The 26,240-nt window shown below is 44.4% G+C and overlaps 1 protein-coding gene across 1 annotated transcript in view; it reads right to left on the bottom strand.

Annotated features, from left to right (window-relative positions):
* Positions 1-26,240, bottom strand: part of MST1R (macrophage stimulating 1 receptor) — a 70,349-nt gene that overhangs the window by 18,831 nt on the left and 25,278 nt on the right. The window contains exons 3-14 of the mRNA XM_056854680.1: positions 26,013-26,138; positions 24,644-24,814; positions 20,553-20,731; positions 15,831-16,005; positions 15,270-15,418; positions 12,821-12,982; positions 10,666-10,759; positions 8,660-8,887; positions 7,538-7,684; positions 4,746-4,908; positions 3,899-3,991; positions 3,317-3,463 (exon numbers count right to left, since the gene is read on the bottom strand). Of these exons, the coding sequence (XP_056710658.1) occupies positions 3,317-3,463; positions 3,899-3,991; positions 4,746-4,908; positions 7,538-7,684; positions 8,660-8,887; positions 10,666-10,759; positions 12,821-12,982; positions 15,270-15,418; positions 15,831-16,005; positions 20,553-20,731; positions 24,644-24,814; positions 26,013-26,138 (1,834 nt within the window). The remainder of the gene's footprint in view (positions 1-3,316; positions 3,464-3,898; positions 3,992-4,745; positions 4,909-7,537; positions 7,685-8,659; positions 8,888-10,665; positions 10,760-12,820; positions 12,983-15,269; positions 15,419-15,830; positions 16,006-20,552; positions 20,732-24,643; positions 24,815-26,012; positions 26,139-26,240) is intronic.

Here is a 26,240-nt window from a genome sequence, read left to right as displayed (position 1 = left end):
GCAGTTTATCCATTTGCTTATCATGTATTTCTATCTTTTTCTTAACTTCTTTATGTTCTTCAGTCATTTTCCTGAAGGAAATATCCATTGCCTTCATATCCGTTTGCAGTGTAGTCATCTGGGACTTCTTTTGTAACATTGTCTATTTTTCCAACCAGCAGCTCTGTTTGCTGTGTCATTTGTTTTTCCATTAGTTTAGTGAAAGTCTCAGTCTGTCTGGCCAAAAGATCTTGCATTTTTTTGTCCTGTTTCTCCATTGCTACGTCTATGGTTGGCTTAGATGTTGCTGGGCTATGGAAAGATCCCGAAAGTTGCCTTAGTGCAGACATACAAACTAGCAGATCTTGATGTAAATATAACAGCGGCTCCAATTCGGTTAGTCTTCAATATTCCAGTTAACATATATCCTCCCACCTATTTCGATTTATTTAAAAGTTAGCTTCCAGATTATTGTAAAAACCAAGTTTTAAAAATCCATGTACTATAGAGTTTAATGACGCTCTAGGTCGGCTTCTAGGACGGGAAGTAGGAAGTACCTCGAACTTTCTATCTCCTCCTCTCTATGTCCTTAGCAGTCGGATGTATTTACCTGCTGCACCGGGAGGAGCATTTCTGGTCCGTCGGTCTCGCTTTGAAGCCGGAGTTCCCTATCCACAGCCAGTAACGAACAACTCTATGTGATGTCGCAGTTAAACTATTTTCCTCTTGGAAGCCATTACAAGAAGGTGGGATTTCCTCCCTCTTCTTCTGATTTTCCCATCATTTCACTGGAGGTTAGTGCGTCAATTCAAAAGCTGTTGTTTAGTCTAACTCCAAATAGTCTTTTTAAAGCTTTCCTGCCACTTTTTTCAAAGGTTTACTCAAGTCCAAAGTTCAGAAATAGTATTTTTAGGTGGAAGGATGGGTTTTCACGTTAATTTTATTAAGTTTCATTTAGTTTCAAATTGCAAGGCAAAGAGGTTCTTTGTACTCACTAGGACTTTGGAGGTCGAGGCTTTCGTTGCTTTAATTCAATTCTTTAGATGGTATTGGGTAGGAGAGATCGAAGCCCTTTTCCAATAGAGACGTCTACGGTGATGCAATCCCCTTAGCCGGCGGCGCCAGCATCCGAACCTCCGGGAGTCTTAAAAAAGCACTCTCAAAGAGTTCGGGAGTCTAACCCCTCTTGATCGGCAGCAGGGGTGTTCCTGATGTCCCGTTCCACTTTTTAGGAATCGGGGGGGCGGGGGGGGGGCTTTCAAGACGTTTCTTGGTTCTCCGCCGGGAGCACCGGGGAGAAACTGCGCTTCGGTCAACAAACCTACCGGAAGTTGGTTTCCAATCTTGGTCAAAGAAGGTGAGTTATTCCCCAGTTCAAATCTCAGCTCAGTCACACATTCTATAGATGACCTTGGAAGGTCTCTTATTTCTCAGCCCAACTTCATGGGACTGTGTGTGTGTGTTGTGTTAAGTGCCATCAAGTCGCCTCCGACTCATGGCGACCCTATGAATGAAAGTCCTCCAAAATGTCCTATCTTTGACAGCCTTGCTCAGATCTTGCAAATTGAAGGCTGTGGCTTCCTTTATTGAGTCAATCCATCTCCTGTTGGGTCTTCCTCTTTTCCTGCTGCCCTCAACCTTTTCCTAGCATGACTGTCTTTTCCAGTGACTCTTGTCGTCTCATGACATGACCAAAATACGATAGCCTCATGGGACTGTACAGAGGTGAAAACAATGCCCTGACGTCCTCAGAGAAAAACAGGATGAAAGGTAACAAATGAAAATAAAGCCCTTGTTAGGCAACATGTTTGACTGTGCATATGGAGTGAGTGTGTTAGACATGATCCTCCTGGTATGTGCTATTACCACTGTGTCTGAAAGGTATAAAATGTGGGATTTACAGCACTGAAATGCATGTTCTAGAACCCTGTTCCGAGGCTGAAAATCCACACGTCTTTGAGACAACATGGCTGACAATCAAATATACTGGAAGGATTTAATTTAGCTTGTTTGCCCCATATGGGAGGTAATATGCATAGCCTGAAAAGGATTTGTATGGCCACCAAAACAGAACAGTAAGGTTTTTAAATTCACCATCCTGTGACACAAAATTCATTAGTTCAAATTGGGAAATATATCCCACAGTTCCTCTCTGGGAATAAGGTTACTAATTGGACATGGAAAAAAGCATTCTGTTCATTTCATAGAGGTTTTAGGAGTGGACATGGACACTTGAAGCTTTTTATGGCATGGAATTAAATAACATTACCTAATAATTGCTGCTGTTAGAGCTGGTATTAAAGGGACAGCTGGAGTAAGCAGTTTAAAAGGTGGCAGCAGCACTCTGGGAATGACCTAGGTCTCGCTCTCATGCTGCTCTTGTGGAAAGGTTTCTGCACTGAGCAACTATCCAGGGTAGCCACACTAGTCCATAGAAAAACCCAAAGACAAAAGCTGTGTAACACCTCTTATTAGGAACAGCCCAAACACCATGCTATCACATTCTCCATACTCTATCAGATTGGATATTAGAAACAAATAAACAAACAAAAATGGGTTGGGGGAGACATTTCAGGCCACAGTGTTGGGGGTCTCTGGTCTGCCTCTTGTGCAAGATGTGTCGCAGACTGCATTAGATGAGGGGGTGATGGGTATTGGAGCTTGTTTCCTGTTACATCTTAGACTTCTGGAAAGGAGGGAAAATGGCACACACACCCCACAATTAAAAAAAATTCAAATACTTATTCAATTCAATACCAAACGGAATGCAAAGGGGAAATGTTTCAGTCCATGAAGTAATTAAATGAAGATTGAGATGAGCACTTTCTAAACTTGCTGTTTCAGCATTATTTATTCACTGAAGTGAGAGAGACTGACCATCTCTCCTCACTGCTTTTGCTGGCCATGCAGGGAAGCGCTCCACTGAGAATACCCGCCACTGTGCAACCTTACAGGCTCCGTGAGGCTCATACACCAATGAGGAGGAACAGTCAGCACACAGAAACAAGTAGTCTCAAGAAGACACTGTGCAGAAAGGGAGTGGCAGTATCTGACATACACGATGAGAACCGTCTGAACACATGATCACATGAAGCTGCCTTATACTGAATCAGACCCTTGGTCCATCAGAGTCAGTATTGTCTACTCAGACTGGCAGTGGATCTCCAGGGTCTCAGGCAGGGGTCTTTCACATCACTTACCTGCCTACTCCCTTTAACTGGAGATGCCGGGGATTGAACCTGGGACTTTCTGCATGCCAAGCAGATGCTGTACCACTGAGCCAGAAATCTTTGCATAATGTGGCTGGGAGATACAGCACAACATCCACAATGCTCACCTTTGCCAATGATCTGATCCTTGTGCATTACCAGCTGCTCTTCTGGGATTAGGACATCTTTCACCTCTTCCAGCAGCTCTGGACGAAGATTTTCAATGGAGCAAGATGGCACCCGCATGAGGGGCACAGCAGAACCATCACTGCTACCTGAGTGAGAAACACATTCAGAAAGAGCTGCTGCATAGGTTTCCTGCCAGGACAACATTCTTGAAGAATGGTGGAGAGAGGAAATGAGAGTCAGATGCCAGCAAAGTCCACGCTTTTCTTATAGTTCATAGTGGCATGTTTTGCCACTAGTCTTTTCCGAATTCCTGGCAAAATGAGCTCTCTGCACTCTTAGTTCCTTTCAACCAAAGCAATCAGGGTGTTGAAGGGAAAATGAAAGATCACTAGACCTTGAGTAGGTTAGGCATTTGAGAACAGTGGGATTTGGGGGGACGGACAGTGGGATTTGGGGGGAGTAAATCACTGCAGGTATGGAGATGGTTACAGGAATCTTGTCTCCAACCTGAGAGGTTCAGGGTTCAAACACAACAACTCCCAAGCATTAGCCATAATTAGATTCTCTTCATGCATCCTTACCAGTGCCACTTGTATAACCAGTGTTGGAGGGAAGGAGAGGAATGCTTGGCATGGTGCCCCTGTTGAAACTTAATCTCTCCAAGTTCTCAGTCCCTGAAAAAACACAACAAACTTGTCAATAGTACACAGCCTCCAGGCAGAGTCTTTTTTGCCAGCTTAAAAAAAAATGGTGTACTAGTGTTAAAGCTAGCAAAACTCCTGCCAGTGGTGGTGGTGGAATACTAGGAACAAGGGGATACAAAGAGAAAATGGCATCACTTATGGGTGAGGAGGTGTGAAAATTCACATCTTCCCATCTACATGGTGAACAACCCACTTTGAAAATGCTCAGAAAGACCTACTAAAGCAGGCATCCAGAAGCTGGATGATTGCATGACAATGAACACATGAAGCTGCCCTATACTGAATCATAGCCTTGATCCATCAAAGTCAGTATTGTCTGCTCAGGCAGAGGTCTTTCACATCACCTACTTGCCTAGTCCCTTTAACTGGAGATGCCAGGAATTGAACCTGGGACCTTCTGCATGCCAAGCAGATGCTCTACCACTGAGCCATGGCCCTTCCTCAACCACTCTACCACTGAGCCATGGCCCTTCCTTTTTGCATGTCAATGTCATGCGAATGTTAAAAAAAAACCCTGCTGCAGTTTTGGTGGAAGGACACAGAGCTAAAGTTCCATGTGAAAACAGCCCAAGACAGATTTGAAACATGGCAAGTATTTGATCAGAGCCCTCACAGTCAGATTCAAACTAGCACTGCATTTTCAAAAGTGGGGAAATATGGCTAAATGGATACCACTGAGGAAACACTTTCTATTATGGAAATATTTTGAAAGGCTTGCAATTACCTGTCTTCTTCCTCCTCCTTCTCCGCATGTATTTCATCAGCAGAAATCCCAAGAGGCAGAAGACTAGGATGGCTACAGTGGTCCCCAAGACAACAGCGACAGGGGACAAGGAGGAGACCTCAGTCACGAAGCCCACATCTGTGCAGTTGTCATTCACACAAATCTAAAAGGAGGACAGGACATTCTGGAAGTGGTTATCAGCCATGCCAGAGCACTGATGTCCAAGAGGGAAGCAGGGGAGCAGCTTAGTGACAGCAACCCAGTCTTAGCCTTTGGGTGGCATTATTGTCGACAAGTCATATTTGTGTGTGTAATGTGCCGCCAAATCGCAGCTGACTGATGGTGGTTCCCATAGGATTTTCAATCCAAGAGATGTTCAGAGATGGTTTGCCATTCCCTGCCTCTGCATAGCAACCCTGGACTTTCTTAGTGGTCTCCCATCCAAATGCTAACCAAAGTCAGCCCTGTTTAGCTTCCAAGATCCAATGAGATTGGGCTAGCTTGGGCCATGCAGGTCATATATTAGTATGTTCGTATTCTTGGTGCTACAGAAAACAGGTTGACAGCTGAACAGGCGGTACAGAAGCTTGGAGGGCCGTTGTGCTACCCTGAAGAATTCTCTTGTTGTTTCTAGTACTTTGGGACAATCTAGCATGGATTCCATGTACGAACATAACTGGAGAGATGCCATGGGTGTTGCGGTGACATTTTGGAAGGATGCTATTACAGTCCATCTGTCAATCACTCCCAGCCTATGGGGGACAAGGACATCAATGGCCTTTTATCTATTCGAGATAAAACAGGTCTCTGAAAACGCAGGCAAAATGCAGGGAAAGAGTGAGGGGACCTCTGACAGTCGGAAACAGCATGCATAATCAAGACAAAGACCCAAAGTAGTCAGAGGGGTGACGGCGAGGGAAAGAGCCATGCATCAAAGGCCAATGGTAGAGCTCAGGAGGGCAGAATGGGGGGGAAATCATGGGAAAGGAGCTGCGAAAGACCCCTCCTTTCCCCCAAGGTACCTAAAACATTTCCATATGAGTTATTTGCCCTTGGTTTGATGCTGTTGGGAAGCGGGTTTTTTCACCTGCTTCCCTACAGCTTCGTGGTGCGTGCATGTACCTCCCTCTAGGTTTCACTCCAATCTTTCCCAAATCTGTTCTGCTGCGAAGTGCCAGAGGACTGGAAAAATGGCAGATGTCACTCCAGGTTTTAAAAAAGGGGTCCAGAGGATAAGGTTGGAGGAGATCTTTGGGTTATAGTGGATAGCTTAATGAAAATGTTGACCCAGTGTGCAGCAGTGGTGTAAACGGCAAACTCCATGCTGGGGTTTATTAGGAAGGGGATTGAAAATAAAATGGCGCATATTGTAATGCCCCTGCATAGATCTATAGCGTGGACTCATTTGGAATACTGTGTGCAGTTCTGGTTACAGTATCTCAAAAGCATACTGCAGAGCTGGAAAAAATACATAGGAGGGAAGCCAATATGATCAACAGGTTTGAGCATCTTTCCTATAAGGGAGAACATGTTACAGTTTATAAAATTATGCATGGGGTAGAGAAAGTGAATACAGGGAGCTTTTTCTCCCTCTCCCATAATACTAGTACTTGGGGGCACGCAATAAAATTGATGGGCGGGACAGTTACAGGACAGACAAAAAGGAAACAGTGGGTTGTGCATCTGCATTCCACAGCTGCCTGCAGCTTGTCTCTAAGAATAGGAAGTACCATAATGGCAGCATTTGATCCATGTGGCTTCAGACTGGGTGTGTCCTTGCCAACTATGCCATCTGGGATGTGGGTAGTGAGGTGATGCAAGCTCAGGCACCGGAACTGTTATTCAGCATGCGTTATCAGTGCAAAAACAACAGAGCCCTGAAACTGGGAAGCTCATGCTGTCTACTGCCAATTGCATGTTTTGACCTCAATGAGATTTTTGTTGCTTCCTCCCCAGTCCCACTGCCAAAGCTGCACACACAAAACTCAGGAGACCATTAAAAACCCTCCTAAAAGCCAAACTGTGGAAATGCTTCCCAAGAGATAAATGAGTCTGATGAACAATGCCAAGGGAGCCAGGAACATTGCCTAATGTTCTGCTGTAAAAATGCATCTCTGGCTTGTTTCATTTGGCCTCAACAGGAATTTCTACAAGAGTCTTTTTTAAGGTCAGGATTTACTCAACTCTGAGCTCACAAGTTGCTCTAAAGGGCAGACTTCCGGGTACTCCACAAATTGACCAGAAGATGAAATGGAAAGAGCTTTCCGTGTGACCTGACTGTAGGTGAAGGATACTTCCCTTAGTACAGGGGACTTGAACTCAACTGTTACGAGGGCCAGATATGACATAAATGTCACTTGGTCGGGCTGGGCCATGCCTTGCCAGTCCAGATCGAGAGCAGGGGGGGATGGCTGTCTTGGTTGAATTGTGGGCCGGATAAGAGCTCTCAAGGGACCGGATTCGGCCCCTGGGCCTTATATCTGGCACCCCTGCCTTAGTGGTTCCCTTCACTCCTTACCATATAGGCACTTCTAAGTGCCTCTACATTTAACAGAACAAATTGGGCAGAAGGTAGAGCCAGAAAGAGAATGGATGGAAATACCATTTATCATGTGAATAATTCCTGGCATGCCAGGCTCTTCATGAGTAGTAAACCATACTTGTGAGCAAAGGAAACAAGAGAAAAAGCAGGAGAAGCCAGCCTAGAGTAAGAAAGTGCAAACAGAAAAACAGGCCAGACGCAGCCATGGCTTGGTATTGGTATGACGGCAGAGAACTGTCACCAGTGCTACCTGAACAGGCAAACTATCCAGAGGGACGTTCAGGCTTTTGGGGATTCGACAGGTCACCTCATTCTTCAGCACGGTGGGGCGGCACATCCTGCCAGCTATAGTCATGGAGATATTCATACAACCTGCCAGAGCATCCAGACCTCTATGCTGCACAAATACATAAAAATACATACATCTTGTGATCAAGGGGTGGTGTTGGGGGAAACATCTCAATTGCTTCCTATTCCTCTTCTCACATCATGGGTTTTTCACATCATGGGTCTCTTGTTTCACAACTCCAAGTGAACTTGTCTATCCAACTGTTTGCATGCAAAGTTCATGGTTCTGATTTACAATGTCCATCCTTGTCCCAGTTTTCTCCATGGGTGCAAATGTCTCTTTCCACAGTCCATTAGAACCTATCATGTGAAGGCCTATAAACCACCTGACTTTACAATGCCACTCGTGCCATCTGATTTAAAAAGTCTCTCTCTGCTTTCTCAGGACCAACTGATATTACCAGTTGACTCCAATGTACGTAGCCGCTTATGCAACTAATGTTGTTTCATGAGACATACAAGGTTGAAGACTCTTTCAGTGCCAACCTAGGCAGAGCTATACCTTTCTAGGACAATCTACTTCAATGGACTTAAAAGGGAATAACTCAGTTTAGGACTGCCATTAGTCACAGCAGATGGAATAGCACATTCCCGTAGTGGTCCACTCACAGAAACTGCTGCTGGGTCTTCGGCAGCTAAAGGCCGAACACCACATTAGATGGATCTCCCATTGTGGCTTTTGAGCCTAAAAAGCATTCTGTGTTTGGCCTATCTTGTCCCCTACTGGACTTAAAACAGCTGAGGGAGAGGGGGGTCTTTGATCAGGGAAACAGTGTAGTGGGTAAAAGTAATCCCACCTTATGACTCATCCCCACCACTTACAGCTACTTCTTGCTGCCAGATTACATCTAAGGGCATCTAATCACAAAATTCCATTGACACACGTAGTTTAGCTCTCATTTACACTGCTCAGGAAAATATGCAGTGGGTGTCAGCCAATGTTCATATATAAAGCACCCAATTCACAGTGTATGAATCAGTTCTTATTCTTTCACTCCCCCAAAGTGATGTAGAAATTACTTACTTGAATCTTGACCTTATCTTCTCCTTGTATGAGCGTGTACAATTTGTCTTCATTCTCAAAGGGGTAGATCTGTGGCTTGGGGTAGTAGCGAATATGAAATTCCTTATGCCCCAGAGCACCATCCATCAAGATTCTGAGGAACCCACGAACGCTTTCGATCTTGTTGTCAAACCGGTAAACAGGACTCTGGCACACCAGGCTGTTTGCTGACGGTGGCCCCTTGCATACCTAGAGGCATCACAGCAGAAATGGAGGCAATAAAGAAATGGTTTAGTTAATTTGGCTTGATTTTATCAGTCTGATAACTGCAGGAGTACTATGCTCAGATCAGGGGACATGCCACTGACATGGAGAGGCTAAAACTGGAAGGACTGCAAGAATGAAATCAGAGGGATGGAGAAATGCCTCTCGATGAAAGACATCAGCACGTAAGTAAAAAAAAACTATGCACTTCCTTTTATTCATTCTGAACCTGCTGCCACTAAGTTTCATGGGCTTCACTGATACCAGGTTGGATCCCCCAAAACATTTCTACTGATGGAATGGATTTCCATCAGCAGAGCAAAATTTCCCCACCTTCCCATCCCTTGCCACAGAACACAATCCCTTCCCCAAATGCTGGCAATAGCATGGGGGGAGGGAGTAAAGAGGTCTGCAGCTGGACACTCAATTTGTTGAATATGGCCCTCGCTACTATTTAAAAAGATATTCTACAGGATCCAGTCCTCTGTTATTTAACCATGTTTGCATTCTCTTGGACTTGTTGGTACCCTTTCTTATTTGTGATATAAATTTTATCTGAAATCTATTATAATGGTTTTAAATAAGCTCCAAGCATCCTGAACGCCTTTCCCTCCTGAATCTCCCCTTGGGCTTCTTTTTAACTTAGCCCATTACTTTTGGTAAACATTTTTGGCATTACTCTAAAACAGACAAAGTATTTGGTGGCACTATAAAATCAGCACATTTATTTCAGTATAAGCATTCTGGAGCCAGAGCCTAGTTCGTGAGATGTGTCAAGTGGGTCAGCAGAGTAACAGTCACTGTTCTAAACAGCTCAGCAATAACTGCCTCCTCAGGTAGATCTTGGGCACGGAGGCTTGCAGCTCATCCGTCCTCCAGCCCCAGTGGCTGCAGTTGTTTTAAGGTGGAAACCACCTGCCAACTACCAAGCCTTTCCTGGAACTTGGGGCGGGTGCCCCATTGGAGAGCAGTGCTCAGAAGAGCAACAAGCCGCATGCCAAAGGACCACAAGTGGCCCCCTGACCCACTGAGCATCACTGCGTTAAATGAAAGGATAAAAAACAACAACAGAATCCATGCATGATTTATTGACTGTTGGCCACTATGGTGCCCCTTTAGCTTTGTGCTTTCACCCAAACAAAAGGAAGTGGCCTAAAGACAACTCAAGAGTAAGCATGTCATTCATTCTTGTACTTTCACACATACTCAAAAATGGACAAAAAGCAACGTGGAGTTACCTCCTTGTGTAAATTTTGCTTTTACGCATTCACTCAATTTACACCTGCATATTTTAGAGGCTACCTCTTCCCCTTTGTACTATTATTTTGTTTAGATCCACAAAAACATCATCTTCATTAGGCCATCTGTGGGTCATGTCCTTACAATAAGAGCTTGCTCCATACTTATGCAGTCCCTTTCCTCAAGAAATATACCAAAGTCCAAGATTGAGTTTTCTGGAACCAAACCTTCTCGTTTGGGCTGTCTTCTGGTAGCGAGTGTTTTGATCATAGAATCATAGAGTTGGAAGGGACCACCAGGGTCATCTAGTCTAAACCTCTGACAATACAGGAAATTTACAACTACCCCCCCCACACACACCCAGTGACCCTCACTCCATGCCCAGAAGATGGCAAAAAAAACCAACCCTCTAGGATCCCTGACCAATCCCTGATGACACTGAGCAGCTTCAGTTCGATACAGTATACAATATTTAGTGACGAGAGATAATTACATCTCTTTTTCCTTCTGCTTGGAATACTCACTTTGGCTTCTGTTTGCACTCCCCCAGTCATGAATTGTACCTTTGTATAATACACTGAATCCAAATTGGTGCCAAAGATGGAGATATTTGAACCTCTGAAAAAAGCAGTGAGAAGGCCATGAAATAAGAGCAAACCAAAACTGCCACACCAAGGTGACCTTTAAGGGTATCCTGGTGGTATGGACAATAAACTTGGTTAACTGTACACATAGTACTCAGTTCCCTAAGAAGATCCCCAGAGTGGAGAGACTTTGCCCATGTAACACAGGGGAGCTGGAAACCACTGAGCATGTATTTTTTAGATGTTCCCTCTACAAGTCAGCCAGCTTCAATACTATTGACCCTTTGATTAGGGAAATGAGCTCTGGTGAGGAGGATGAATGGACCAAAAGGTTTCTGCTGGGAGATAGCTCACCAATCACCACCCAGGTTGCAAAATATTGTGCAGTCGCAATGAAGCTACGTCGCCTTAATGTACATCCTTAATCTGTGGAAATGTAAAATTGGGTGATTCCTAATTTTGCTGGCCTTGGTTGTAAACATCTACTCTGTATGGTCAGTTTCTGTTTTACCTGTTTTATCTGGCATACTAGCCACAAATAAAATTTATTATTATTATTACTCAGTTCCCAGTGCTACTGCCACCCAGGCCTGCAAAGGCCAAACAGAAGATACCACCTCCTTGAGATTTAAGGAGTTCCCCTTAGTCTGATGAAATAGTCTTGATGACTTGTGACTCCAGGAACTGTATTTCATCAGTAAATTATAATAAACAAGTAGGGACTTGCAAGGAACTTGCAGGAGCAGCCATCCCATCCCCCCCCACCTTTGATTCCACTCCTCTCCCCCAACTTCTTTCCATGTCTCTCTCTCTTCCCCCCCACCCCATTTTACTTTCTGTCCCTTAGTCTCTTCCATGTCTATTGTCACTTCTTTCTTTCTTTCTTTCTCTTTCTTTCTTTCTTTTTCTTTCTTTCTTTCTGCCCCCACCACACTCTCTTTCTTTCTCCTTCTGCCCCCACTCTATCACTTCTCTATCTCTTTCTGCCCCCACCACCCTATCACTCTCTCTGCCCCCTCACTCTCTCTTTCTCTTTCTTTCTTCCACCAATCACTCTTTCTCTTTCTGCCCCCAACTCTTCACTCTCTTTCTCACATGAACAAATGAAGTTGCCTTATAATGAATCAGACCTTTGGTCTATCAAACTCAGTATTGTCTACTCAGACCGGCAGCAGCTCTCCAGGGTCTCAAGCAGAGGTGTTTCACATCACCTACTTGCCTAGTTCCTTTAACTGGAGATGTGGGGGATTGAACCTGGGACCTTCTACATGCCAAGCAGATGCTCTACCACTGAGCCACGCCCCCTACCTTTCTACCCCCCACCCTATCACTCTCTCTTTCTGCCCAGTAACTCCCTTTCTCTTTCTGCCCCCATCATTCTCTCTCTCTTTCTGCCTCCCCACCCCATCACTCTCCCTTTGTGCATTAGCAGGCATGTATTGCTTGGCTGTCCAGCCTCTTCAATGCTGTGGCAGCTCTTCTGGCTGCACCCTTGGCCTCAGCGGTGGCTCCCTGACCATTTACCTGGCTACCCAGACTCTTCAGTGCTCGGGTGGTGGCAGCTCACCTGTCCCCCTGCCAGCTTTACCACCTCAGCAACGGTGGCTTGCTCAGTCCCTCAGCAGCTTCACCGCCTCAGCCAGAGCAATGCCTCGCCAGGCCTCTCTGCTGCCTTGTCAACTCACCCAGCTGCTCGCCCATCCCCCTTCCCCACCTCAATCACCACCTCCCCCACCCTCATGCAGCTTCACTGCCTCAGCAGAATGACGGGTGAAGGATTATAGCAGCTGCACATGCACAGACAACACTATTGAGTTGGGAGGGAATTAAACCCTCCCCAATGTATTTTTTAATGTGGTCAGATTTTTCTGCAAACCTGGTGGAGGGAGGGACCCCCAAATTTGCAGAACTATCTGTCTTCTGTCAGTGTGAGGTGATCTGTGGATTTAGATACCTGCAGGTTGGCCTGCACTTGGCTATTAGAATATATGATTGCTGCACAGTACACATCACAGCAAGGCATGGTCAGGGGATGTGATGCGATGGAAGCAAAACATTGCCTCAGAAACAGGTACGACTGAAAAGGCTGACTCACTCATAGCTGCAGTTTGGAGATATATAATGTACTTGGGGATCTTGACGATACCAGAAGTGCTGTGGGGAGAGAAACTGTTCTTCATCTATTACTACAGTCACAGAAGCGCTGGTCAGGTTGTTTGAAGCAGGACTGGTACAAATTATGGCCTCTTCTCCCTGGCTGCTTAAAAAAAAAGACAAAAACATGACATGGCTTTTCTCAGACATCTATCGCTTATACCTTTCTCTACACTGTCAGTCTTGGGGAGGAAGGGTTGCTCTGTACAATTATATTAATGCAATTATTTGTAAACCAACATGCCTGGCCAATTGTACAAATGGTCGCCATGCTGGTGGTAGTTCCATGAAAGTAACTGTGGTTGTTTATGCATGGGTACTTCCACTCACGTTCGCCCCTGGACTATCTTGGTTGTTCCTTGGAGTTATGCATGAGTTTTCCATTCATTAGAGATGACCTTGCTGCCAGCCCTCACAAATCCCGGGACTTCCCATTCCTCTGTTAACCCGATTCTTCCCTCTCCCCAGAGCTCAGCCCGGGTGAAATCCCCATGCATAAGGTAAAGCATGCACACACAAGCTTGGTTTCTATCACAGCCAATTATAAAGCAGCATGTAAAGAGGCAGGGATTCAAATACTTCCTGCTTCCTTGGAGCTCTTTCTGAACAGAAGAAAGGCTTTTTAAAACCAAGGCTTGGATTTCTCCTCCTCCTTTTCAGATTGCTCAGTTTTTTGTTTTTTGTTCTTAAAATGCCTTTTTATGTAGCAATTGGTTTTTTGGGGGGTGGATTTTCTCTCACAGTAAGCTCTACAAAGTAAGCCAATTACAAAGCAGCATTTAAAGGGGCGGGGACTCAAATACTTCTTGATTTGAGCTTGGAGACTGCTGGTGCATAGATTCCCAACAGGAAAGTGTCCAGCGAGCAATGAACCTCAGGTGAAACTCCCATGCATAAACGACCTGTGTGAGGATTCCTGACAAGGTTCATATGGTACAACACAATAAAAATTACTATAATGTAGTTATGACATGAAAACGTATGCTACAGTATGAACACTTATGTTACTGCAAAAATGTATTGGTCTTTAAAATACCACAAGACTCCTATATATTTTTGCTGCAACAGGCTAACATGGCTACCTCTTTGGGAGGAAATCTCTTTTGCCCCATCACATGCCATTGAAATGGTCTTTGTCCTTTGGACAAAGTCAACACTAAGAAAGAGTGGTGAAATTATATTCATAGCTACTAATTTAACCTGCAAGCTAGAAGACTTAGACAACCCCTTTCAGAACCTGTAAACCTAGGGGTTGAATTGAGGACATCCCTTCCATACAGTATTGGCAGATGCTGCTTGACAGAGAAGTAGCTGCTGTTCCCTTCCCCATACTTGCTTTGCTTCAGATTTCTGGTTGGTTCTACAACCCTAATCCTATTTCATTGTTTATTTAATGTTCCTTCCTGTTGATTGTATTGACTCACTCTGTGAAATCTGCCTTCATTCCCAGTGAGAAAGGCGAACTATTAATAATGGAAATAATATAAATAAATAAATATCTAGAGTGAACATCAGCCTGGGAGTACCGAGCCACTGTGAGGAAAGGATGCTCAACTACAGCAGCTGGATATGGTTGTGATTCCACCACGTAAATTCTTACACACAAAAAAACAAACCTAATGCCAGCCTCCTGCCAGACCTCACTGAACATTTGGGACTGTTTTTCATTAAGAAAGTATGAAAATCGGGGGAGCGGCTAGCCACAGTTTTGCATGCATGTACACATACCCCAATCCCATTCTCCCCAAGAAAGAGTTGACATTGCACCATCAGATGCTGGAAGGTCATTTCTGAACCCTCAGAAACTGACCTCTATATTTATCCTCTAATTAGGGTTGCCGGTCTCCAGATGGGGCCTGCTGATCTCCTGGAATTACAGCTGATCTCCAGACTACAGAGAACGCTTCCCCTGGAGAAAACAGTTGCTTTGGAGGGTAGACTCTATGGCATCACATCCCTGTTGAGCTCCCTCCTCTTCTCAAACTCCACCCCCGAGGCTCTACTCCCAAATCTCCAGGAATTTCCCAGCCTGGAGTTGGCAACCCTACATTGAGGAGCTATGACTCTGTGACTGTCTTCCTTCTTGAGTGGTTACCGCCATAGCTGGAGAAGGGGAAAGGAGCCCCTTCTTCTATGTCTATTCAAAACCAGCCATGATAATATATGTGATGGATCTGCATTTATTTCTCATTGACAGTGTACACCCTGCTTAGAAATGAGAGGGACCCAACATATTAAATTGTGACTCCTTTGAGAATTGCACAATATGGATTACTCTTCCGAATGTATCTTGTTTCAGAACAATAGCTCCAGGCTTTTTAAAAAGGCTTTGCATCCAGCTCCCAGCCCAACAAGCCAATATTATCCTTGAGGTTCAGCACTTGCCATACCTTTCCCTTTGGTTGACCAGGGGGCAATCCAGGCCATTAATCATCACCTTCCTTGTGTCCCCAACCAGGAGGTTTCGTCCCCAGATAAAGATCTCTGTTCCTCCAGCTTGTGGGCCATATGCAGGGTGGATAGAAGTTACTCTTGGCTCCTGTTAATAAAAAGAACAGATGTTTAAATAGACCTGGCCTAATACAAAACTTTCTCAGGTAAACTAGAAAGGAATGCAAAAAAGCATGTACTATCTGCCAGTTATACTCAGACGCCACACTGGCTCTCCATCTGCTTTATGAGAGCTTTTTAAAGACATTTAAGTCATGAGACTGATTTTCTTGCATGTTTTATTTATTTATTAAAACATTTATACCCGCCCTTTCCTCTTGGTTCAAGGCGGCTTCTATACCACTGGTCCCATCAAACATCTGCCTCTGCACAACTCCTTACATAGCACCAGAATGCCTATACTTAGATGTCAACAAGTCTATCTAGAAAACTCTCACTAGGTCACTGAGGAACAGCCAAAAAGAAGCATGCAGGAGCTGGTGGAGAGAAACTAAACTTACCACAAACATAAAGCCGTCACGGACTGAAGAGCCAATGATATAAAATGGTGTCTGTCTCTTCTCTACGATGGTGACTTCAACTTTTTGTGGCTCCAGATCCACCTGTTTGCCCTGAGGTTCTAGAGCACAGACAATAACTTCACCAGAATTCTTCCACCGTGGCACTTGGCTGTACCTGAAAGACAGGAAGGATGGTGAAAAGAACGGCAGGACTTTAAAGGACACTGCGGGGAAAGGTGCTTATAGACTGCCCTAATGCTGTGAATCTGCACGTCAGCACCAGGAAATGAAAAGTCATTCTAAACAGTTCACTTGCACAATACTAACCTGGGAGCAATGAACTTTAGCCAGATGGGAGAAATAATTAAAAGGCTCATCTATATACTAATAGTGAAGTTGGCCAAATCTGAGGATACTTAAATCTGGTGATTGGAGCTGTGAATGGGCAAGACATCTTTCTGCAAACCTGAATGATGCCCTTGGTTTGCACAAAAATGTGAATTCTAAAATAAAAAATCGGCGGTGTGTGTGAAACCCCCCCAAAATGATAAAAGGACCACCTTTATCATAGTGTCAGCATGGTGTAGTGGTTAAGAGCAGTGGAGTCTGATATGGAGAACAGGGTTTGATTCCCCACTCCTCCACATGAGCGGCGGAGGCTAATCTGGTGAACTGGATTTGTTTCCCCGCTCCTACACATGAAGCCAGCTGGGTGACCTTGGGCTAGTCACACTCTCTCAGCCCCACCTACCTCACAGGGTATCTGTTGTGGGGAGGGGAAGGGACGGGAAGGTGATTGTAAGCCGGTTTGAGTCTCCCTTAAGTGGTAGAGAAAGTCGGCATATAAAAACCAACTCTTCTTCTTCTTTAGCAAAAGGATTCCCTCAGTGACAGTTGCTAGACAACCATAGCATTTCAAGGCTTGGTTTCTATGAGTAAAAGACAGCAGGGGCAGGTGAGGAAAGACTCACTGGTATCAGGCCTGATAGCAACCACTGGGTGACTTGATACCACCTGACTTGCCTGACTCATCTAGGTCTGGCTGCTTGCTACTCTTCAACCCTATGAAAGCCAGTGTGGCATAGCAGTAAGAGCTTCAGAGTAGGGTCTGGGAGACCCAGGTTCAAATCCCCACCTTGCTGTGGAAGCTCACTGGGTGATTTGTTTTATTTATTTAGATTGCTAGCCCGCTGGGCAAAGCTGGGCTCAAGGCCAGTCACATACTTTCAGCCTCACCTACCTCACAGGGTTGTTATGAGGTGAAAAAGGAGAGGAGAATAAGCGGGTTTGGTCCTCACTGTGGAGAAATGTGGGGTATAAAAATAAATAAATAAATAATAAATATAGCTGACGAGGGGAGGCATATAAAAGGTAGGTTAGTGAATAACTGAGAAGTGAAAATGAGGAAGGGAAAGGAGAGAGAATATGGGGGTTGACCAGAGGAAATGTGGAGAGAGGGATACAGGGGAAAGTGAGGTGCCCCCCACAAGTCCCTGAGGTTCCCTACCATACTAGTAGGCCTGGCCCAGTGGCCAGCACCACACACCTGGGCCATAGTTTTCCTAGGTAGAGGCTGCTGTGGGAGGGGGAGGCGGAGTGGGAAACACAAAGACAAAGGGACAGATTAATGTAGTTTGGCTGTTGGGTGGGAAGGGGAGAAGAAGCAGGAAAAGGGGAGAGGCTATGGGGGCTTTCAGGAAAGGGAAGGAGGAAACAGTGAGGACTTGCCTCCTGCAGGTCCTTGTGGGTTCCCACTTGTCTCATTATATTTTTAGACAGCCTCAAGAGCAGAAGACCTAATTACATGGTGGAAAATAACAACTTCACAGAAGAGGATTAACATCCTAGAAGGCTACTGACTGGATAGAATTCAGTCTAAGATCCATTTTGGCAGCAGAGAAATGACTGATGCAAAATGTGGTTATTTATTTACCATGTTTCAACTCTGCTCTAGTCTCCAAGGTACCCAGAAGGGTGTTCATGGCAAGTACTGGCCGATGCCAGGTATGTTTAACTTTAAAGACAGAATGACACCTTTAAGTAGGATGCTGCCAAAATCTAGAAATAACTGGATTTAGGTGACAGAATTTTGAATGCATACCTGTATATAGTCTTGGTGGAGAGCTCCTGAAAAAGGTCTAGAAATGCACACCCCAGAGGGCCCAGCATACTGCCCTTCCTGCTGCCACCATCACTGAGGAGTGAACAGCCTCTCCTCCTCTGTGGCTGGCTGGGCCTTGTTTAGCCCAGGAAGAATCCCTGGTTTAGAGCTAATTCAGACCTGCTAGATTTTTTTTAGTCTGGAACAAAGGAATCCACTAATCCTGATATGCTGGTACAGTTCTTTTAAAGTATTCCCTTTCCTCCTAATGCAATGGGTTCTCCTGCCCATTTTCCAATCATTTCACTACTTTAAAAAAAACTTGCAGTGATACCTAGCTGTTTTGCTTTAATCAAATACAGATCAAAGTTCACTAGGATGACTGTACGTCTGACAGAGGTCAAGGGGGGGTAACATTTTGCACTGCAGGAAATAGCAGAAGCTGCTGCTTCATTTCCACTCTGGGAACACTGCCAATGTGTAAACGGTGACACACAAAAATGTATCCAGATTTCAACATGACAACTGAAGGTGCTTTTATGCTGCAACTAATGCCTATGATATCATGTCAGGACTTTACACAGGCCAAAAAAACACTACCAGCAGGAATTCTAGAAAATTCCATATTCTAACCATAAACCACAAATTCTATCATACAAACAAATCAAGCAGACGGAGCAAATGTATATAACTCTAAATGTAAATGTCGCAAAATGCTAACTTGTGTGCCTTTATAAACTTTTTAAAGAACCTGGATTTTTTTCTTTCTTTCCAAGAGTCTGGAAAAAGTTGGGTTTTGTTATATAAAAGGGATTAAGGGGGAGAAGAAGAAAAAACAGATTTGGATCTCATGAACAGCACTGCACTCAGCAAAAGGGACCGATTTCAAAACCATGGAACCCAGCCTCACCAAGAACTGCTAACATGAATGCAATCATGAAGATTTGAAACTTCTGGGTTTAAAAAATGGACTTATCCAAGGATCCCGATGAAATAACTAGGTTTCATATTATATGTCATTTTTTATATTCTGAAGTGCATATTAGCTCCAAGTGCTCCTTAACACAACCCCTATCCAAAGGTGCTTGGGCACTGAAACATAAGTATAATAGGACATACAAAGATCCATGGAAGTTGAGTGGCACAAATTATTGGAGGTAAAAGGATATGAGATCCTGTTCATCAAAGCTACACATACACCCCTTTCCTTCATGGTGACACCAGACCACTGTAAGTTCTTCAGTAGAACTCAATAGATTGCATCAATACAGTCCCACACAAGAAGAAACAAAATTCCTCCCTTGCTTCCCCCCGCTCAACTTATCCTCCAGCAGACATCCCTGCCACTGCCAAAGCCAAGTTGTATATGACCGGCTTCTGCTGCAAAGCCTCCAAGGTAATGATGGGGAGAAATAAATCACTATGGTTTTTTGAAGGAGCTTAACCACATGAAGATGATGGGGGCATGTGATCCAGGGTTGCTTAAAGCTTGCTTTTGGGTGCAGCACTTCAAACAACTCGGCCATAGTTTTCCCAGGCAGAGGCTACTGGGAGAGGGAAAGGAACGAAAGCTGAAGCTGTGAGCAGAGAAGGATAGGCTGGGCTGGTGAGTGGGAAGAAGAGAAGGAAGCTTGAAAAGGGGACATGCTAAGAGGGCTTTCAGGGAAGGGAAAGATGAAATAAAGGGGGGGACGGGATGCCCCCTCCAAGTACTTGTGAGTCCCCTGCTTGTTGTACCTGTTGTTAGTTGCTCTGTTATGACATTTCCCATGTTGTCAGTGTTTGTTGGAGGGAAGTTGGATAACAGAAGAGTTTGCCAGGCTATTGGAAACCCAAAAGAGACCCCTACAAACATTACACTTTACAAAAAGGAATTCAGCGATACTAAGATCAGCACAATGAAATAAGCCAATAGTAAAACATTCATGATCAGCAGACATAGATTTTTTGCAGCTAAAGTAATTACAGGACACTGCAATTTCTGCAGCATGCTTCTGGCATGTATCACTGGCAAGTACTGAAAAATGATGCCAATGGCTTTCAGCCTTTTGCAAGTAGTCCTTCAGAGAAACTATGGAGGACACTGTGGCGACAGTAAAGTTCTACTATCTCTCCTACTTTTTCTCATGCATTTCTTTCAACCCTAAATGACAAACTGAGATCTAGAACCCCTGGAAGACAGGAAAAATTAATATTGTAGATTATAGGCCACATATGCCTGTATTTATTTTAGATTTATAGCCTATAGGGTATAGGATTCTCAGGATAATTAACAATCTAAAATAACTTTTGATAGAGTTACAGTATAACGGTATCAGTGCATTCCAACCTCTCTGCTGATTTAACACAAGCCTCCAAAGTCAATCCAAACAGGCCATGGAAGACTTCAAAAAGGTACTCGGGCTTTGACCCTAGTGTATCTCTATGGGGAGATCTCATAACTAGAAAACAGCCACCAAGAACACCTCCCTACATATCTGTCTCTGTATGTGCACGGACATATCCATTCATGCAAACAGAGGTCAGATGAGGGAGAAAGAAAATGGGGAGAACTAGAGAGAAGAAAGGGGCAGAATATTGTTTGGTTATAGAGCAATGTGCTCTTTAAAGTTAAAATATACCTGTTTCCAAGGCTCTCTTCAAACAGCACAGTGCAGTTCTTCTGTCCCACTGTAACCCAGTAGTCACCAAGGGGAGTTAGCGAGTCAACAACACCAGAATAAAATGGACGTGACTGAAACCCCATGCCACAGAGAGTCACCTTAGTGCTGCCATGCAGTGGTGCCTTTTTGGGGTGAAACTGTGAAAACAGAAGATATACAAAGCATTACATTTGCTTGCAAAGTTCTAATAGCCTTCTGGTCCAGCTGTCTATTGCTAGATAGCACTAAGATCCAGTTATTCTACTGACTGGGCATCCTGCTAAACAAGGAGAGCAGACTGGGGAAGAACCAACTTCCGCCAGGCCTTCCTTCTAGCTGTGGCTTCAGAACTCTGCTGATGTGGTTCATTTGGCCAAAGATGTCAAAATGCTTGTTTAGGGTATCCTTTTAGGTGCACAGAGTGACAAAAAGCTGAACTGGATGCAGATAAAAGAGTTTTACAGTTTGTACTGTGGCCAAAGCTTGACAAATGGAAATGGCCATACCCCAGTTGTCTACAGTTACATGTATTTTCAATTTTACTTCAGCATCTGATCTCTCAGAACAAACGCTGGCTAGAGGAGAGAAAGATGCTCAGTTCTAAAAGAAAGAACAGGAATAGGAATGAAGAGAGACTCAAACAGCAAGAAGAAAATCACAATAAATGGTTAGTACAAGGGAGAAGGAATACAGAAAGCACTCAACATTTAAAAAAATATCAGCAGCTATGGCTCTTTAGTGCAAGATTCTGCAGTTGCACCGTGTAAATTTGGTCTTACGTGCTAAATTCAGTATCCCAGAAACTTGGTTTTCTTTTTTAAATTGCTAGTTTCTACCCTCTGTGATTGTGCCACTGTCTTGAAAATGAGCAACCAATACCAAGAGGGAACTCTGAAGACAGCTGGAGAGCTGATCAGGTCAGAGTGTAGGGCTTCAGAACCCTTGAACCATGCAAAATAAGTCAAAAATACTCCTTTCCTTCTGCTGAGGTTGTTAAGGAAACCAAAACAGCAACCAAGCAGTTGCAGGATTCCCTTGAATTACAAGAGTTTGGGTGCCATTTTGGTTGTCTGGGTAACTTCCACAGATGACAAGGAATCTTCATCATGTTTCACTCCAGAGCTTGTATATGAGCAGTCCATGCATTTTCCTTGGGGAGGGTTTCCCCCCAATGTGAGGGTCACAAGGAAAATTAATGTCTTTCTATAATCCTGTGGGTTCCCTCAGATATGCAAGGCCCTTTGTGACTGGCCCTCTTGCACTGCTTGTATTGCCCACATGAGGCCAGCACTATCGTGTGTGCGAAGTGCCATCAAATCGCAGCCATCTTACGACAACCCCAGCAAGGGGCTTTCATGGCAAGAGAAGCAGAAGTGGTTTTCCACTGCCTTCCTCTGCAGAGACTTCCTTGGTGGTCTCCCTTCCCAAGTAATGACCCTGTTTAGCTTCCAAGATCTGACAAGAATGGGCTATACCATGCCACTTTCCCTCCCTAGCACTATTTTTTAGTTATTAGCCTAATGTCAGACTCAGGAGTTTATCCCTAGCATCCGTCAAGCAAAACTCATCCAGGCAAGTGGTTCTGAAGCAGTTTAGACTTTATTAGGAGCAATTAGACAAATGCAGAAGTTGACTGCTATGATGGCATGGAAGGCTAATAATGGGTAACAAAGCAGGCACACATGGTTTAAAAAGGCACCATGGAGAGATTAGGTAAAAAGGCTAGTAGAATCCGAGATAAGCTTTCCCAGGCTAGAAAGACTAAACATGGTTGCAGCTGTGCAAAACAACGGGAAATACTATACACAGACATGAGAACCGGAGACATGTGACCCCGTACCTTGATGGCATGCCAGGCTCCCTGGCCTGGCCGAGTTGAAACCATCTAGGAGTAAAGTCAGGCTAAGCTAGGAGCCAGACCCTGACAGATAGGCTAAATAAAGAGCCAAGAGGGTAGAAACATGCAAAGCTTAAAGAAACACAGAATACAGAGTTATAGAAACAATATAATAGAACCTCTCAGGTTGGAAGAAACAGTGGCAAGTCTATGCATTAGGATAGCTTTATTTTTAGTAGGTATCCTGTGATTAATTTGTTTCCTATCTTGATTAATTTCTGTTTTCATCAGGTTAGATCCAAGGGACTACAAACTCAGCTCCATTCATTCAGTGGATCTGTCCTGCTCCCTCTTCCCACTGAATCCTTCCTCCTTCCCAAAAAGTGGTTTCTGAAGGCAGGAAACCCTCAAGAACACCAAAGGTTTTGATGTGGGATCTGCAGCTGGAAGTGACCACCTCCCTTGCATGGAATTGCCATTCTGCTGATGGAATAGAGACTTTGAATGTCACCCTCTGTACACTGTTATAATGGTACTAAATGAAAATGTAATATAAAAGGTTGGGGTAAAAGATGGCCCAGGCTAACCCGATCTCATCAGATCTTGGAAGCTAAGCAGGGTTGGCCCTAGTTAGTATTTGCATCAGAGACACAAAGGAAGTTCAGGGTTGCTACGCAGAGACAGGTAATGGCAAACCACCTCTGTTCATTTCTTGCCTTAAAAACCCTAAGGGTTGCCATAAGTTGGCTGTGACTTGACGGCCCTTTACACTAAGAGTCTGAAGAGAAAGGCAAGTGGGGATAGAAGGTAGAATCAGAGTGTGGCAGTGCAAAGATGAGAAACAGTTGCTCTGTCTCTACAGTAATACACCATAATAATGACACCCACCCCCCACGACAGTAACATGGGTCCACAGTGGAGCTGGGTGGCATCACAAGGTGGCCCCACTTAACTCCAGTCAGGATCCATTATGGCCCATGTAACCGTCTGAGTTGCGCACTTTTGGCTTGCTCAGTGAAGGCACTTCACTTGCAAAGCAACTTACAAGGGCTTGCACATGGTCACTGTTTCTTACACACAACCTCACTCTGTGGGGGCTACCCTTGAAAATGGTTCAGAAACATACACTGATCCAGAATGCTGCTGCTAGGATGTTGACTGTAGTGGGTAATTGGTCACTTGGCCCATCTACACTGGCTCCCAATTTGTTTTCCTGGCACAATTCCAAGAGTTGACTTTTAAAGCCATATATGGCTTGGGACCAACATACCTGAAGGACAGCCTACTGCCTGTTGAACCTACCTGACTGCTACAGTCATCTTCTAAGGGCCTGCTTCAGGTGTCCCTTCCTTCTGAGGTTAGGTGACTGGCAACTTTGGAGAATAACTTCCAAGTCCTGGCACAAAAACTCTGGAACTCTCTCCCCGGGGAGATTCATCTGTTCCCTTCTGTTGCCATCTTTCGCCAGCTGGTAAAGACTTTAATGTTTCATCTGGTATTCCCTCAGTGATCTCTCTTGGCTTCCCTATGCTTTAATTGCTGCTCTGGAGGGTGGACTCTAAGGTATTATACCCTGCTGAAGTCTCTGTCCCTCCCCAGGCTCCACCCCCACATCTCCAGGAATTTACCAACCCAGAGTTGGCAAACCTAATAACCAATTATCCCCAAAGCAAAAAAGATTTACTGGTAGAATGTATTATACAAAGACGGCCTTCAGCTGCCTTCGGTTTGTGAAATTTTCATGTGTTCTGCTTGTGTGTGTGTGCAGAAAATACCTAAGAATCACAATGCTAACTACCCATGGTAAACTCAGCTTCGAGGAGTGTGGAGACTTCACAGAACAAAGGAAACCGTAAGTTTGAGTTTCACTCAATAGGACATCCCCCTCACCAGGGTCATTTGAGAGCTTATATTAGAAGTGCACGTTAAGTAAGAAATTAAAGAAAATAGAAAGGTAAGAAAACAAAAGCCTGTGGAAAAGAAAACTACTAATGTAACACTAAGGTTGTGCAGTTCTAATGAAAAGCATGTATCAGAAAATGCAGGCATTATCATTCCCAAGATGCTCAAGTGCTTCAGGCATTTGACAAACAGAAATACTAGAACAGGCATTAAGATAATCTCAAAGCACTAAATGAAATTTGGCATGGCAACAGAGAGCATTAACCACTGCATCCATTTACTATTTGTTGATCTCACAAATATGGACACCTTTGAAAGCCTACTTGCGTACATCAGTGAGGACAGGAGGGCAGCTCTCCCGGTTCCATAGTGTCTTGCATTCCTCCTGATGGGTGCACGAATTTCCACACCACCCACACTGCATAAATTTCTCCGCCTTTAGGCAGCGGAGGCAGGTCAGGAAATGGTGACAACCTGGGCCAGTCACGCTCACCTGTGATACCTACAAGAGGGACACACATATAGGAAGAGGATGTTACATCACTACAAAAGGATTGAGGTCCACTTAACCAGTATGCCCTCAGAAACCTCGTAACACCAGGAAGATCTTACCTCTATCTCCTATGAAGACACTAGAGATACCTGCATGGGGCCCATAATACACCTGGTTTTGGTAAAAAAAACTGTCATCATATTCTGAGCTCTATTTTTCAGCTGTTTTGCCTGAAAGTGTTTTTCCAGGACAGCCTAAAATGGCTGAATGAATAGCTGGCCACAGTTGGGCCTGCCATCCGGTGTGCCTAAATCTTTGCCTTTAATAAAACCACAGAGTCCCAGCCCCCATGGGAAACAGAGGAAAAGCTAAGTGGCTACTTAGCATCACAATCTATTTCAATTAAAACTTCAGTATCTCCGGAAATGGAATTACAAAGTAGGGATTAGCCAATCAAAAGATTTCCTGTAGAAATATAAATATCTAGGCCATTTATGCATGGGAAGTTTTGCCTTGGATTTTGCTGCTCTCTAGATGCACATTTCCCCCATCCGAATTCTCAAAACTCTGCATGGGGGTTTATTATTAGAGTTTTGAGAATTCAGATAGGGAAAATGTGCATCTAGAGAGCAGCAAATCCAAGGCAAAACCTCTCATGCCAAACTATGCTAATGCACATATATGATAAGGAGTTCAACCAAGCCCTTGCAATGCTGAGATGAGAGACATTTGCTACCCTGACATAGCAAATAAGACAGTGCTTTCCACAAAAGATACTACATAAAAAATGCTAAACAAAAAAAGTATGGAAATAATTCTCCTGTGTGTCAGAACGCAGATGAAGGATCCCACCTGACAAAGTCCTCCCCCCCGCAGAAATCTAGCCTATCATACAGAATGGCTTTCACCCTGATATGTTGGAGGGGGGGTTAGTTTACATGCAGGAAGGTTTTTAAGTAGTCAAGAATGCATCCCCCACTGGCATTCTGAACTTGGAGTGTTCTATAAGGCTCCTGCTACTAGATTTTGTTCAACATTTCAGTGGGTTCGAGGTGTTCAGATATAGATGAGAGCTCCCCAAAATTCAGCCTTGATACACAATCTTTAGAATACTGTCCTCCTACCACCCTCCTAAAAAGATATGTCATCTTTCCTTGGAAATCTCAGGCCAAGTACAGTCAGGTTTAAGCATCCCCATATACCTCACCTTATTTCCTGTGACAAAGAACAAAGAATCCTGCAGCCTGTTGACCTCTCGCAGCGCTGGCAGTTTCTCCCCCAAGGAGAAGTTGGCCAATGTGACTGTATAGGCCACGGATCTCTGAAGCACCACCTAGAAAGATAAAAAAGAGGCCCATCAGGATTTTTTAGTGGAGGAGGAAGAGCTCCAGGGAACTTCCTATCTAGTTTGGCAAACATGCCATTGCTTGCGGGA

This window comes from Euleptes europaea, chromosome 1, assembly GCF_029931775.1.
Source record: "Euleptes europaea isolate rEulEur1 chromosome 1, rEulEur1.hap1, whole genome shotgun sequence".
In the NCBI taxonomy this organism is placed as follows: Eukaryota; Metazoa; Chordata; class Lepidosauria; order Squamata; family Sphaerodactylidae; genus Euleptes; species Euleptes europaea.
Note: the sequence above shows the minus strand (reverse complement) of the source record. Positions and strands in the feature narration are given on the sequence as shown.